Source organism: Miscanthus floridulus, chromosome 2 (assembly GCF_019320115.1).
Source record: "Miscanthus floridulus cultivar M001 chromosome 2, ASM1932011v1, whole genome shotgun sequence".
Classification (NCBI taxonomy): Eukaryota; Viridiplantae; Streptophyta; class Magnoliopsida; order Poales; family Poaceae; genus Miscanthus; species Miscanthus floridulus.
This window is the reverse complement of record NC_089581.1, coordinates 164,831,548-164,847,826: the sequence shown is the minus strand read 5'-3', so window position 1 is coordinate 164,847,826 and position 16,279 is coordinate 164,831,548. Positions and strand designations below refer to the sequence as shown.

General features: G+C 48.2%; 1 protein-coding gene and 1 pseudogene across 1 annotated transcript; one reads left to right on the top strand and one right to left on the bottom strand.

Moving 5' to 3' along the window:
• The first annotated feature begins 1,146 nt into the window (after nucleotides 1-1,146).
• LOC136540461 (vicilin-like seed storage protein At2g18540) lies at nucleotides 1,147-3,720 on the top strand (annotated as a pseudogene).
• A 509-nt stretch (nucleotides 3,721-4,229) lies between these two features.
• LOC136535572 (COP9 signalosome complex subunit 4-like) lies at nucleotides 4,230-13,923 on the bottom strand. Its single transcript, XM_066527868.1, has 14 exons — nucleotides 13,657-13,923; nucleotides 13,413-13,564; nucleotides 8,766-8,869; nucleotides 8,614-8,674; nucleotides 8,441-8,533; nucleotides 8,246-8,346; nucleotides 7,663-7,771; nucleotides 6,953-6,997; nucleotides 6,791-6,859; nucleotides 6,617-6,708; nucleotides 6,501-6,543; nucleotides 4,919-4,978; nucleotides 4,726-4,785; nucleotides 4,230-4,525 (listed from the first exon to the last, which is right to left on the bottom strand). Exons 1-14 carry the CDS (start codon nucleotides 13,790-13,792, stop codon nucleotides 4,451-4,453), a joined length of 1,200 nt encoding a protein of 399 aa, XP_066383965.1. The 5' UTR covers nucleotides 13,793-13,923; the 3' UTR covers nucleotides 4,230-4,450.
• Nucleotides 13,924-16,279: the final 2,356 nt, after the last annotated feature.

The window sequence follows — 16,279 nt, the reverse complement described above, 5'->3', positions numbered from 1 at the left end:
CACCGCATCGTTTCCTCTCGCGCAGCCGCACGAAGCCTCAGGCTCCAGCAAGCAGGCGGCGCTCTTATCCATCTTGCGTGGGCTGGTCGCCCAGGTAGCGCGCTCTCGCGCCGCTCTAGCATATGCAAGGCTATGAGGCTGCGAACCTCCAGCCACCTGGCATCCCATACAGGAGCAAGCTCAAATGCTTCATCACGCGTCTCTTTCTCTAAGATTATCTCCAACGATAACACCTAAAATACAAGATCCATTCGATATTTAAGTAGCGCTATATCTTATCCAACAAAAGGACATGAAAAAGAATCATTTCTGCAAATTGGTTTTTAGGAGAGATGATGCTCATATTTGTGTTATACCTCTCAGACAATCTAAAATAAATCTTCTATATATATACTATGTTGAAGACCGATTTTAGATCTTCTGCTACTTATTTTGGGTTTCGATGTCCATATATGTCATATGTTGGAGACAGTCTGATCGCATCTGATTCCAGAAGGCAGGACAAGGCACTGAATGGTGAGCCTTCGATTTGCGTTGCCATTTTCTTGGATCGTAGATTAGCTAGTATTTTTTATTTGATTCTTCTTGTAAAGGCCGATGTGCTTTTTGTGACTGATGAAGGATTGCCGTTGTTTTGTTCATTATTGATGTTTCTTCTGTAATGGCGAGCCGACGCAGCACGCCATGGTCGACCATACAGCACGCCGCTCCCTCCTGGCCTCTTTTGCGCAACCGAGCTTGTGAGCTAAAACTACCTGGCTCGAGCTTTTAACGAGCGAGCCGAGTTGAACTTTTTGCTCGTGAGCTCAAACAAGCTGGCTCGGGCGCTCGGCGTCCACCTCTACACCCACCACAGAACGCTGCACAACACCGTAGTCGAAAATTTCACCGCAGGCATGCCATGGACATATATCCGTACGCAGCGCGGAGTTCACCTCACCGCACAGGGTGGGCCAAGTGGCTGAGAACGGGGCACACCTCACGCGCTACGACATCGGCGACCACCACCCTCCGTCGCCACGGCGCCACGTCTCGCCCATGCACGGTCACAGCGCCAGCGTCCCCTCACGCAGCGTCCCCGAGGGCGCAAGCCTAGCTGCTTATCAAGCGGCCCAAAGCGTGCTCCAACACACTGCAGATCGCAGCCCGTGCGGCGACGGGAAAAACAGAACAGATATACGGAGTATATTGTAGCTAGCTGCCTAATAGCTTGGGTCATGGCGGTGGCGACGACTGCTCGGTTGCTCCTGCTGCTGCTCCTGGCCGTCGTCTCGGCGGCCGCGGCGTCGTCCGGGAAGAAGCAGCACGAGAGATGGAGGGTGAGCGGCGCGTTGGGCGGCCAGGTGGTGGAGAAGGAGAGACGGCGTGCGGTGGCGGAGAGCGAGGCCGGCTCGGTCACGGCCGTGGACGTCGCCGGCGCGGCGGGCACGGCGTACCGGCTGCACTTCATCGCCATGGACCCCGGGGCGCTGTTTCTGCCCGTGCAGCTGCATGCCGACATGGTGTTCTACGTTCACAGCGGTAGGTGACTTGTGACATGCTTGCTGTGTTACGCACTTAGTAATAAGCAGACTTGTCCTTGATAGAACAACCTTCTGATTACCGAACACAGGTGTCCTCTCTGTATGCCAGCAGCCTTTTCTTTTTTTTCTTTTTTGAAACTTGAAAGCTTGAAAGAGTCTGTGCTTTGTGAGACAGGGCGGGGTAAGGTGACTTTCGTAGAAGAAGAGAGCGGCGAACAAAGTTCCCTGGAGGTGGAGGTGGAGCGAGGAGACGTCTACAACTTCGAGCAGGGGAGCATCTTGTACATCCAGAGCTACCCCAACGCCAGGAGACAGCATCTTCGGATCTATGCCATCTTCACCAGCGATGGCATCAACGCCGATGATCCCTCGGTAATGAACCTCGATCCTTCCTCTGCATTGCATGGTTGACACCCCCTCGGTACACTTTGTGATTGAGTGATTGTTGCGTGTGTCAAAGCAGAAGCCCAAGGTGGAAGCTTATTCCAGCGTCAGTAACCTGGTCAAAGGGTTCGAGACAGATGTTCTTCGCCAAGGATTTGGGGTAAGTGAAAACGAACTGGTACTATTGCATCGTGCCCCGGCCGTATATGACATACGCCTGGTGATCAGCAAGTTAATCGATCCCATCTTTCACAAGGTCAAACCAGAGGTGGTAGAAGAGATCAAATCTGCGCCGACCCCGCCACAGATCATAGCCTACAACCCAGAGGAGAAGGGGGACGAGAGAGCCAACTGGACTGAGGACATGGTTGACGCGCTCTTGGGAGTGCGCGATCCGGAGGAGTTCCTGAACAAGAAGAAGAAGAAGGACAAGGACAAGCACAAGAGCAAGGACAAGGACAAGAAATCCAAGAGCAAGGCGTTCAACTTCTACTCTGGCAAGCCCGACGTCGAGAACTGCTACGGGTGGAGCCGGACGATGACCAACAAGGACCTCGACGCCCTGCACGGATCCAACATTGGCATGTTCATGGTGAACCTGACCACGGTAATCCATCACGCGATTAATCTCAGCATGCCGCGTTAATCTATCAGCACGTACGTCAAATGGTTCTTGCATAGTTGCATTGTGCTAATGGTATCAACGACGATCCACCGGTTGGTTTGTTTAATTTGCAGGGCTCGATGATGGGGCCTCACTGGAACCCCAAGGCGACGGAGATCGCCATCGTGACGGACGGCTCAGGGATCGTGCAGACGGTGTGCCCGAGCAGCACCCTGTCGGGCGGGAGCAGGAAAGGGCACCACGGGCACAAGCGGCGCGGCGGGCCAGGAGGCCGCGGCGACGAGGACGAAGACGAAGGCGGCCGCTCGCGGTGGCAGTGCAGGAACTCGGTGTTCCGCGTCAAGGAAGGCGACGTCTTCGTGGTGCCGCGGTTCCACCCGATGGCGCAGATGTCGTTCAACAACGGCTCGTTCGTGTTCGTCGGGTTCAGCACGCACATGGGGCAGAACGACCCGCAGTTCCTGGCCGGGAAGGGCTCCGTGCTGCAGGCCATCGGCAAGAAGGTGCTGTCGCTGGCGCTGGGGCAGCCCAACTCCACCGCCGTGGACAAGCTGCTGTCCGCGCAGCGCGACTCGACGATACTGTCGTGCATTTCGTGCGCCGAGGAGCTGGAGGGGAAGGCGGCGAAGGAGGAGAAGAAGCGACGGGAGGAGGAGGAGGAAGAGAGGAAGGAACGGGAGAAAAAGGAGAGGAAGGAACGGAAGGAACGGAAGGAACGGGAGGAAGAAGAGAGGAGAGAGCGGGAGAAGGAGAAGGAACGGGAGGAGGAGGAGGAGGAGAGGAAGGAACGGGAGGAAGAAGAGAGAAGGGAAGAGGAAGAGGAGCGGGCCAGGAAGGAGCAGGAGAAGCAGCGGAGGAGAGAGGAAGAAAGAGAAAGGGAAGAGGAAGAACGGCGGAGGGAGGAGGAAGAAGGTGGAGGCGGACGTGGAGACGAGCCAGAGAGGGAAGAAGAGGAAGAGGGAGGTGACGAGCCGCCGTATCGCATGTCCGAAAAATTTGAAGAAACGCAACCGTGCTGGTATGTTCAGGAGTGTCTGAGCGAGCAGCCGAGCAGGGCTCTAGCCCCTGCTCCCTACAAATAAACAGGGGCCTCGTACAGATGGCCACTTGCCAGGTCACCACCACTCGTACAAAGAACCACCTGCCAGTCGACTATGTAGGTCGTGATGTGTTTGTCTTTGTCGAGTCGTTTGCTAAACTGTGCTGCACGCTGAGTTCCAGATCCCGCTCGTATGAAATGTACCATAAATAAGCAGATTTCAGTGTTCATGCGTGCTGCTACTTGCTACGTTGCTAGACTACAGAATAGCATCCTGCTCGAGTGCTCGTGCATCCTCCATCCCATGTCGCTTCACTGAATCATAGGTGTGCTCTTGATGCCAAATCATGCGGATTCACTGAATCATAAATCATAGGAGTGCTCTTGATGCCAATCATGCGGATTCCTGAATCATAAGGAGTGCTCTTAATACCGTAGTGGTACAAGGCATTCGGAAAGACTTATGTTGGTAGAGCTTACTAATGAACTGATGATACTGTGCTACTCGAGTGCTCGTGCATCCTTCATCCCGGTTCACTTTAACATCAAAGGAGTCATATCGCTCTTGATGTCGTAGTTAAAGGATTGCTCTTGATGTCGTAGCTACCAAGACAAAGACATGGACAAAGCTTCCATAATTGTTTGTCCAGAGACGCACTATAAGAAATTTAATTTAACCCAACGATAACCTGGTGAGCGTTACTTGAACACGCATCCTCCCCCAGATTTTGCATTAGACGATTGTATTCTAACAAATGGTTCCAAAATCACAAGATACACATTTGCAGCTGCAAACTATACAAAATGTTGATTCTGGATTCCGGGGGACATGAAAGCAGTTTTGCCAAGTACCATCGACCAACAGGATGAGATATTTGTTCACACCGGAATAGCTATTCCCTTGCTTGACATGCTGTCAAGGATGTCGTTCAGGGCTTGGCACAGTCCAGCAATCTGCAAGTATCAAGCAAGCACAACCGATCAGGCCGGTTAATCAATTTTCTTGAAAATAATAATTGGCATAGGTGTCAAATAGCAGGAGGTTGTGGAGACAACGTGAGGAATCTGTGCTACAGGTGAGTGCAGATTTGTCTGCGTGCATTGTCTTTCCAATTTTCCATTTCCATGACATGAGACGCTTATGTGATACTAACCTGCTGATCCCATTGCTGTAGCTCTTCGGTGTCATCATCAAAATGTATCACAGCCTCAACCTGAGAACCAACAGAAAATGTTTGGGCGAACATGGTTCAAATCACTATTAACATACAAGGGCAAATATATCACAGAAATTTTTAGGCTTCAACATCAGATAGGTCATTTCAAGAAAAGAACTTGTTTAAGCACCTGATCAATTGAACCCCGCATTCTATCCTCATAAATCATCCGGGATGCTATCTTCTCAGCCTGTCAATATCCAAATATTGGGAACTACGATCAAATTTGGAAAATCACAAAACATACTGGCATAGTTATTAAGGCGGTAAGGCGAGGTGCGGCGCCCGACCCCCTTCCAGACGCCTAGGCGTTTAAGGCGTGAGGTGAGGTGACGCCTTACTAACGCCTTAATATATAATACCACTAGAAATCAGAAGAAAATCATACCATATAATATCATAATAAATAGTGCTGCTACAGTAACAGGACACAACAAAAAGTAGCAACCTAGCAAATTTGAAATCTCTCATCTCTCAATAGGAGCAAATTAGACTCTAGTGACATAACATAACTTAATTACTAGTGCTGCTTGTTCATAGCAGCCACAGATAGCAAGCAACCAGCGGAGCAGAGTAGAAGGAGCAGAGCAGAGGAAGAAGATGCAGAACAGAGTCCACGCAGCAGAGCAGAGGAAGGAGGGAGAAAAGGACGCACCGAAGGCAAGGGGCAGATCAGGTGGGGATTGGGGACGACCTCTTCTCTTCCCCTCTCTCCTCTGTTTCCCTCTCGCTCTCCAGACGGCGGACGGAGCAGTCGCGACGGGGCGGGAGTCGCAGACGGGACGGAATCACGCGGACGAGCTGAGTCGTGCGGATGGGGCGGAGTCGCGCGGGGCAGCTGCCTGCGGCGGCGCCGGCACCAAATTTCAGGTGCTCCACCGCCCTCTTCTCTCTTCCTCTCTCCTTCCTTTCCCTCTCTCTCTCTCTCGGACGGAGCACAGTCGCGTGGATGGGCGGCCTCGCGCGGCTGGGACGGACTTGCGCAGGGCAGTCACCTGCGCCGCCGCCAGATTTGAGGTGCGTCGCCGCCCTCTCCTCTCTTCCTCTCTCCTTCCTTTCCCTCTCCCTCTCTCACTCTCTCAGACGCGATGGGGATTGGGAGCCTTTGGCGGGAGGTGTAGGCGCGGAGCTGCTGCTTTTCCCGCGCGAGGGCATCGCGCCGCTCTTTTCCTGCCCGCTGGAGCGCGCGGCGCCGCTCTTTCCCCGCGCCTTTTAGTCCCGCGGCGTCCGCCTCGGCGAGAAGGACGACTAGGCGACGACTTCGACCGCGAGGCGACGCCATACGCCAGGAGGATGCGGCGACAGCGACGCCGCGTTTGAAAACCCGCTCGGACGACTAGTCGTCGCCTAGGCGACGCCTTAAAAACTATGCATACTGGAACCTGAATTGACTTTCTGTAGTCTGGTACTCATGATATAAAGGATTCATCTACAACGCAGCTTTTAGGTGCTGCACATATACCAACGTAAGCAAGCAAACACGTAATAATACATCATCAGTTACACACACACAAAAAAAAAAAAAAACTTAAGTAAGCTAGGCCAAACAAAACTTTCCAGCTCATGGGAAATAAAACTATACATGGTGCATACTTACTAAGTCTTCACGGTAGTTTTCCTCATATATAAAAACAAAGCTAAAGCACTACAGATTGACTGAAGGGCAGAGAAGATGTGAAGATAAGGAAAAATATCTCTGCAAAGGGGCTTACCTTCCTTGGATCAATCCCCAATAATGTCCCAAGCTCATCAAAGCTGCAGAAATAAGATGTTTGATTAGCATGATTAGATCCTAATGAATTTAGTAAACATGGTCAAGTCAGTTCACCTGATATTTGTGTAAAGTTTACTGGCGCTAAGGAGATTATGCTCGATCATTGCTCGGTCAAGCACAGTCGACCTATCTGGTAATAAAGCTTTCTGTAGATTGAAACAAAACGAACTGTTAAGACATCATAGATAACAAATTGTTTTAAAATCGAGCATATAGAGGTCAACTAACTTGATGCGGCCTCAGCTCCTCTGCAAATGCATCAATTTCTGGTTTCCTCAAAATCCTTTCAAGATAAACCTGAAAGATTTGGGCAAGACTTGTCATTATCAGCAAAGAAAAAATTACATTACAGGATATAATGCCTAGAGATTAATTACTAATAACACAAACCTTCTGCAGTATTGGGTATATCTTCAACTTCGAGCATCTTTCATCCTGAAAGGGGCAAAATGCAAAAAGAGGCAAAACAAATGCATCGAGTGTAAATAAAGCAAAAGAGACGAACACGATAGATAAGGTGTGGACTCGCAGCCTCAAAGTTGAACCCAAACATCTAGATTACAAGACCAAAAAATGCATATAAAAAAAAGGGCGTACCCAGTGCAGAGAGCTCCTGCTCTGTGCGGGGTCTGGGGAAGGGTGTTAGTGGCAAGCCTTACCCTCGCCTGTGCAATGCGAGGAGACCGCGACTCGAACCCGGGACCTTCCGGTCACAGGCGGTAAGACTCTACCTAAAAATGCATATACACACACTAATTGCACTGGGAAAGATCTGAAACCACCCAGCTCAAGCCATAAGCTAGAATTTTTGTCAGCCCATATTTACCAGATAAGACATAAGCACCCAGATTAATTGGTATTTGTTGCTTCACCTTGACAGAGAAGTGAGATGAATATTACAGTTTACAGCTTGACTAAACTATAATAAGCTAAACATGCAACATATGTTTATATAACTGAGATGAACAAATCCAAAGCATTTAACACACAATATATCTAGAGAGTTGTATTCCATTGCTCGCAATTGTAAAGCACAGCTGAGGGTAGATACTGCCAGCACGTAATCCAAGTACATTGAGATGAGACGACAAAAATGATACCTTGTACAGAGTAGCAAGAACACGGGAACGTTGTGGACCAGCACCAGCCAATATTGTGCACGTTACAGCAGCACTAAGAGCTTGCTCCAGTGCATTTTCATCAATCTCTCTGGCATCATATACAATTTAGGTTCCATCAGAATAACCATTGCAGTTTAGAAGAAAACAGGAAAACCACATGTCTCATGTTATAACTTGCAAAATTAATCACACACAACCAATGTACGAAACATAAAAATGTTACTTATATATGAAATAATTAATAATAAAAATAAAACAAATGAAATAATAAGAAATAAGAAATAACAATAAAGGGCATAGTAATAGAGACCAGGCACCAGCAAGGCAAAAGGATAACCATGCAGAATAACCTTTTAAGGCTGCGAAATCAATCACACAACCAATTTCCAAAACAGCAAAATGTTGCTTATGTATGAAATAGTAAATCCATAAAATGAGTGAAATAATGAGAATTATGAATGAAAAGCATAGTAATAGAAACCAGGCACTAGCAAGGCAGTGGATAACCATGCAGAACAACTTTTTAAGGCCGCGATGAAAAGAACATATTGCAAATCCTTACTCATCTCCAATCTTGCGTTGTTCAATCTGAGAGATATCATAATATCGAAGTGCAGCTTCCAGGAATCTTCTTTTCAGATCCAAAATCCTTGCATAACAGACCTTGAAAAGGAATAAAAATATAATGCAGAATCAAGCTTTTGCCAAGCATGTAAAAAAATATATATATTGTTCTACTGTTCCCAAAATAACAAACCTTGTACTGTAAGTTTAAAACTTCCTGGTGGCTACTGGTGACCAAAAATGAAGCCTTGTTGATAAAAGCCTCGGCATTCACTGCATCATCATCCTAAGAAGAGAAGAATTAAATGAGTTCAGCAAACACTGAGCATTGATGGCATACCAGAAAACGAGCAGTCGAGCACTAACCTCTAAATAGAGTCGTGCAATCTGGACACACTTGGATAATTTGTTGGTGTCATCAAGCATCCTGATTGAAAGGAATAAACCAAAACTTCCATGTCAATATGTAGTACTCCATTCATATTACATGAAAAGAGTCAAGACAAATCAGTTTCTACCTGATTCCTGAGTCCAAGTCAATCCCACTTAGCATTTGTGCTGCTTTTGACCATTGTTGTTCAGACTCATACAGCTCTGCAAGCTTCTCTCTAATCACTACCACCTGTGGATAAACAATCAGACAATTTAGATATAGTGATTGTTACCAACAGTTCTTTACAAATTACCAACTAAGGTCAGAGATGGCATTGTGAGAGTTTGTAGACAGCTGAAAATGGTAATAGCATTCTGGAGAAATTTTATTCTGTGCATGTGAATAGAATCTGGCATAACGTAACCTTTTCCCCTGCTGATTTTAAATTTAACAGATCTGACATTTACATGTTCAAAGCTTAGTTTCTTAACATCAGCACACATTTCCTTAACTTCCATCATTGTGATCACAATATGTCTCGACATGTCAAGCAAACAGCACAACCACAAAAGAAAAAGTCATCAGAGCAATATATAGAAGATGAACAGAATAAAGTGTCATTGGTGTAAATACCATTTTTCCTTTCTTTGCTTTTACCAATCTATCAAATAGCCTTTATGGTTAGGCAGGAAAATTAATTGCAACAAATGATCCAAAGGAATGGGTGCAACACTCCAACTGCTCCTTATAACAGGTGCTTTAGCAGCTTGACGCAGATAAGGCCACAGCATACCATATAGATTACAACTCAAAGAAGACAATTTAACAATAACATAACAAGAAGACAATTTAACATGCATATATTTATGTACTGAATGCACAATAACCTGTGTTGGACTTCGTTGGCTCTTGGTCGCTGGTTGGCCGAACCCTTCGTGTTCAGTACAATTAGGCAGTTCGGAGGTGTTTGCGTTTTGGATTGTCAAACTTTTGTAATTTCGTTGCTTTTAAGTAATGAAATTTGGTTCGGCCGTGGTGGAAAAAAATGTATTGAATGCACATGAGCACGTATCATGTGGCAGCATGAATCTCCAGTATGGTGTTTATCACAATGTTTTCAAGACGTCCGATTAATCGCGACTAATCGTCCTGGACGGTTGGAGCTACTCGACCAGGGCCTCCGACTCGGCCAGACCGTCCAGGAAATTGGACGTCCGATTAGTCGTCGTCCAGTCGCGATTAATCATCCGTCCAGGCTGTGTGGGCGTCCAGCCAGAGAGTGGGCTGCGTCTCAGAGTTGGGCCTATCTAGTTGTCTTATATTTTGGCCCAAGCCCATTAGGGTTTCTCTTCTTTCCTACCCCTCACTCCCTCAGCCTCTCACTCACTCAGAAGTCAGCAGAACACACTCACTCCTCTCACCTCTCCTGTCCAGCAGCAGCAGCCACCTCCATTGCTGCTGTTCTGTAGCCTCCCTCTCCTCTCTTCCCTTCCAGTTCCCAGCTGCTCCCTCTCCTCCCTCCCTCTTCCTTGCGGCTGCTGCTGCAGGCACGCAGGCCTGCAGATCCAGCGGGTGCACAGGTCCAACTGTGCAAGGTAGGAGGACTGCACTGATGAGTTCCTCCTCCTCAGGTCAGTCATCACCTCCTCGTTCAAGCCTGATGCTCTACCTGTGCTTGAAGCTTATGCTCTCTTTCTCTGTGTACTTGTGTAGATCTAGATCGACAGCGACAACGTGTAGTGGAAGTGTACATGCCTGAAGCCGTTCAAGGAGAAGTTGGTTCTGCTCCAGCCTCCTCAGTTGGCTCAGGCTCAGCTGTTGCAGGTTCAGCATCCTCAGTTGCTCCAGATTTTGCATCTCTTATTGAGAAGGCCATAGCAAAACTACCTCCAGAAATGGCTGCTGAAGCCAAAGATCCCAAGAGGAAGGCCAAATCTCGAGACCTTGGATGGAAGTATGGGTGGTGGCCAGATATTGCAAAGAAGGACGGTGTGCAATGTATTTTTTGTAAGAAGATAACTCTATCAGGAATCAGTAGGTTCAAACAGCACCTTGCTGGAGGTTATGGTGATGCAATTAAATGTGGAAGTTGCCCTGAGATTATTGCCAGAGAGATGGATGCTTACATCAAGAAGCATACAAGGTCTGCAGTTGTGGTAGTTCCTGAAGTTCAACAAGATTCTGAAGAGGGTGAAGGTGATGAAGTTACTGAAGTTGAACCAGAGAAAGTGCCTAGTTCTGGGACAAAGACCAAGCACAAGAAAAGAAGAAAATAGCTCAAGCTTCCATCGCTGCCTATATGGCTGCTGCTGGTTCATCTAAACCAGCAAATCAAAAGAACATCAAGTCAGTTGTTGCCATGCTTCGGAAGAAGCCAGAAGAGGTAGTTTCAGAAAGGCACAAATTCAAGACTTCTCAGCCTACTCTAGAGCATTGCACAAAGAAAGAGAACAAACAAGTTGTTGATGACCATGTAGCTGATTTCTTTTATGAAAATCGTATACCATTCAATGTCCTCATGCTTCTTTCTCAGTTCTGTTGTCTTGTTGACAGCCCTTTCTAACAATGGCTCCCTAATTTCATGCATGGATGGTGAGCGGTACCCTAGGTCCATACTGTCCAATTGATTCAAGCATAATCTCCCAGCTTCTTGAGTTAATGACATTGAATGGTATACGATTTTCATAAAAGAAATCAGCTACATGGTCATCAACAACTTGTTTGTTCTCTTTCTTTGTGCAATGCTCTAGAGTAGGCTGAGAAGTCTTGAATTTGTGTCTTTCTGAAACTACCTCTTCTGATGTCTTCTGAAGCATGGCAACAACTGACTTGGTGTTCTTTTGATTTGCTGGTTTAGATGAACCAGCAGCAGCCATATAGGCAGCGATGGAAGCTTGAGCTATTTTCTTCTTTTCTTGTGCTTGCTTCTGCTTGGTCTTTGTCCCAGAACTAGGCACTTTCTCTGGTTCAACTTCAGTAACTTCATCACCTTCACCCTCTTCAGAATCTTGTTGAACTTCAGGAACTACCACAACTGCAGACCTTGTATGCTTCTTGATGTAAGCATCCATCTCTCTGGCAATAATCTCAGGGCAACTTCCACATTTAATTGCATCACCATAACCTCCAGCCTCCAGCAAGGTGTTGTTTGAACCTACTGATTCCTGATGGAGTTATCTTCTTACAAAAAATACATTGCACACTGTCCTTCTTTGCAATATCTAGCCACCACCCATACTTCCATCCAGGGTCTCGAGATTTGGCCTTCCTCTTGGGATCTTTGGCTTCAGCAGCCATTTCTGGAGGTAGTTTTGCTATGGCCTTCTCAATAAGAGATGCAACATCTGGAGCAGGTGAGGATGCTGAACCAGCAACAGCTGAGCCTGAGGCAACTGAGGAGGCTGGAGCAGAACCAACTTCTCCTTGAACGGCTTCAGGCATGTACACTTCCACTGCACGCTGCCGCTGTCGATCCAGATCTACACAAGTACACAAGAGAAAGAGAGCATAAGCTTCAAGCACAGGTAGAGCATCAAGCTTGAATGAGGAGGTGATGACTGGTGACTGACCTGAGGAGGAGAAACTCATCTTCGTCGTGCAGTCCTCCTACCTTGCACAGTTGGACCTGTGCACCCGCTGGATCTGCAGGCCTGCGTGCCTGCAGCAGCAGCCGCAAGGAAGAGGGAGGGAGGAGAGGGAGCAGCTAGGGAACTGGAAGGGAAGAGAGGAGAGGGAGCTACAGAACAGCAGCAATGGAGGTGGCTGCTGCTGCTGGACGGGAGAGGTGAGAGGAGTGAGTGTGTTCTGCTGACTTCTGAGTGAGTGAGAGGCTGAGGGAGTGAGGGGTAGGAAAGAAGAGAAACCCTAATGGGCTTGGGCCAAAATATAAGACAACTAGATAGGCCCAACTCTGAGATGCAGCCCACTCTCTGGCTGGACGCCCACACAGCCTGGACGGATGATTAATCGCGACTGGACGACGACTAATCGGACGTCCAATTTCCTGGACGGTCTGGCCGAGTCGGAGGCCCTGGTCGAGTAGCTCCAACCGTCCAGGACGATTAGTCGCGATTAATCACGATTAATCGGACGTCTTGAAAACATTGGTACCATATCCATTAAATACATTATTACAAAGAAACAGAACATGCGAACAAATGCTCCAATAAAAATGGAAACAGGGACAAACAAAATAAAAGAATTCTCCAACTTTCCCAATCAAATACAGTGCCAAAATTTACTACTATCCATATTCCTATAAATTAACAGCTTACTAGATCAGTCAATATATACAGATTCAAAGAGGATACACTGATCAGGAGAACCATGAGAACTTAACAACATGATGACCTCTCCATCAATAACTACCATCAACCAAACAACACATATCATCAGGCAGACTGATAATTTTTAGAGAACCACACAGGACCTTAAAGTTTGCTTTCTCTCCATGTTGGATTAGTAGAGTCTAAAGTCTAAACTATGAAGTTACCAAACAGAAATAACAGTTGCTAGCATTGAGGCGGTAAGCTTGAATTGTTGCATCATCCCTTAACTAACATCAATAAAAAATTTGAAAACATTACAGGCATATGATTCATAAATAACATCACAAACAACTACTCCCATTAAGGCACCCACACCATACAAAGGGTTATAGAATGGACAGAATAAAACAAACTGACATTCTAAACCAACTTGGCAACCAATTGCAGTACAACATTTAGAAGCTAATGTAGTGGTATGTGGGAGTTTAAAGTAGCATTCGCAGGAGCAAACCAAGGTGGCCAACCTGCTCCTCGAAGGAGACCACGCGCGGCTGGATCTGCGTGAGCGCGTAGTGGGCGACCTCCTTCTGCGCGTCGGACTCCAGCTTCCCCAGGTCCTGCGCGAACGTCTGCAGCAACTGCCGCGACACCACGAGCGGCACCTCGTCCGACACCACTGCAATCGCATCGATACCAACAATTAAACACAGAACAAGAGCAAAATCGCCCAAAAATTTAGTTCTAGGGTTCTAGATTAAAGCGCATTACTGTGGTCGAGGAATCGCTTGGCCTGGGAGATGTCCGGTGGGGAAGACGAGAGGACCGAGGCGAGGATGTGGCGGTACTGCTCGATCTTCTGGCGCTGGTCGGCGATCGCCGCCGCGCTCGCGAGGGAGCTGTCCATGGCTTTTACCGGCGCCGCTAGCACGGGCAGCCGGAGGGAGGGGTTGGAGGGTGGCCGGGGCCGGAGATGGAGAGGGGGACGGGAGCTAGGGTTTTGACGGTTCGATCTGCAGGCGAGATGACAGGAGAAATCGTGAGACGTTCTGCGTTTGCACAAGAAAACTGCATAGGGTGCTTGGAATAATAGTATGGGCTTCGTTTTATCCTGGGCCAAAATTTCGGCTACGTCGTAAGGCCTAAAATTCATTTACGTTGGGCTTTGGGCTTACAAGTACCCTTTCAAAGTGGGCTACATCTAGCCCACTCAGCTAGCTTGAATTACCTATCCTGCCAAAAACAGTACTCCCTCCAGGTAGGTAAATGAGGTGGTTTGGACAGCGGCATGGTCTACTAAAGCATAACTTTGACTTCTTATTTTTATTAAAGTATATTTATTGAAAATTGTTACATGTATATGTTTATGAAAATATTTTCAAGACAAATCTATTCATGTGATTTTTATATTTTCAAACTCAACAACTTAAAAGTTATTCATGATTTATATTCCCAATATTTGACCTAAACCTTGTCAAAAACGACTTCTTTTACCAACCTGGAGGGAGTACTTCTCAGTTTCGTTACAGGAAGGAAGGGGTTAGATTTGTTGTGATAGGAATTATTCACCCGATGTCATCGGCTTATATTTTCGTGAATTTATTTTAGAATTTAACAGTATCATTCTTTATCAGTAAGCAATATAAATGTACATGTATGTAAATGTCTGCATCCAGTGTGGTTAAAAAAATAAAAAAATATTTTTTTCAAGAAAATAAAAGGAGTTATAGTAGTGATTAGACTTTGAAACGACTTGTCGCCGTTGCAGTTTTCAGCTAGTATATATACTGAACACATAAAGAAAGACCGGAGGAACGGTGGGAAATGTTACTAGCAGATTGGCGGCATGTCTTGGCGTTGCACGCAGCGTCGCAGGTGCCTAGTATCCGTGTATACGATCACAACAATTCTACAATCATGCTACTCCTCACACCTCACACCTCACTCCTGGCAGGACCAGCGCCGTACGTATAGTCGAACGAAGGCCGCTGATACAGCCTACCAGCAGTTAATTCCGGCGTCCGGTGCCATACCAAAAAGATCGCAAGATACCACCCGTCCACCCTGCGGCTGCGACCGGGACGGAATCCGACACACCCACCAACGTTGCATTCCACCTGGTGGCCCGTGGCCGCCCGCCCTGCCCTGTGGCTGTCCTCCGGCCGCCTCATAACTCCTCTGCCCCGATCAATGTTGTGTTGCATGCGCGCAGGCCGTGTCCGTCGTCCGTCGCGGTCAGGCACGAGGCCAGCTGAGGTGCAGGACCACTGGAGGGGAGCAGCAAGCAGTCCTGCACGCGGCGGCAGGCGGTAGCAGCGACGGCTCCAATCACCCTCGCCTACGAGTTCAATGCGCGACCGCTCCCCGCAGGCCGCGGCATCAGCCGGCCGTGCCACGGTTCGCGGCTTCGCGCTCGCGCCCATGGGATGGGACACCCGCTCGTGCGCTCGCACGTGGGTCTCCTGAAGCGGAGTGATCCGAGATCGGGGAGGGGAGACGGCCCCGGCACTACTGCGGCCATGCCCGCCCGAGCCGGCGATCGGGACGCCAATCCCTTGCGAGCAACCGCACAGCTGCCGAAGGGCAGGCGGGCGCGGCGCAGGCAACAGTGTCCCCCCCGGCGCGGACGGCAGCGGGACAGGGTTTCTGCCTTCTGCCACGTGAGCACCAGCAGCCCTGCCCACTTGCCCAACAGGCCAACACACAACACAAGGGTCCGAGTGCCCCCCACAGCGGCACAGCGCGTGCGCGCACCAGAAGTTCCGGGATCAGAAGTCAGAGCACAGCCCGCTTCTCACACGGACACTCACGCACGCCCTCCCGAGTCTCGACCGTCCCTGTGTGTGCTGGTTGCTTCAACGGTCGCACGGTCAAAGAGGTCCACAGCATCCAGCATGTCATGTGTGCAGTGTTAACGATGCCAGACATGAGACATGTGTGTGTACACAGGCGTGCTCGCTGGGATGGTCTGCTCTGCCGAAATAGACATATTCAAGGCGTGCTTGCGTTTTAATTGCTCTCGACTTTTCTACGGGCTGCTGCTGGCTAGTCTACTTTTGAAGTTTTGCTGTACTACAAGCTACGGTGACCGTCGATAGCGCACCGAAAATGACCCGGTCAGTCATATGATCGTTTTTTGGGTTCAGGTTTTGTAGTAGGTAAGAGGCTATCTCTTGTCACTAATTCAGAACAGTGTGCTGGAGTTGATTGGGTTGGTGGCGATGGTATGGTCCCCAAGTTAGGACTAGTCAATGCCGCCGTAGAGTCCCACTCCATGCTGTCAGGGGTCATACATTGCACCCACATCTCCTGCCCTCCAGACGAAGGCCCCGTTTAGATCCAAAATTTTTTGGATTTTTGGCTCACTGTAGCATTTCGTTTGTATTTGGTAATT

Coding starts and splice junctions, on each gene's coding strand:
- LOC136535572 (XM_066527868.1), bottom strand. CDS start 13,792: ATGGACAGCTCCCTCGCGAGCGCGGCGGCGATCGCCGACCAGCGCCAG. Junction 8,347..8,440: donor TTTTAAACTTACAGTACAAG/GTTTGTTATTTT, acceptor TTCCTTTTCAAG/GTCTGTTATGCAAGGATTTT. Junction 6,860..6,952: donor TATACCCAATACTGCAGAAG/GTTTGTGTTATT, acceptor CAAATCTTTCAG/GTTTATCTTGAAAGGATTTT.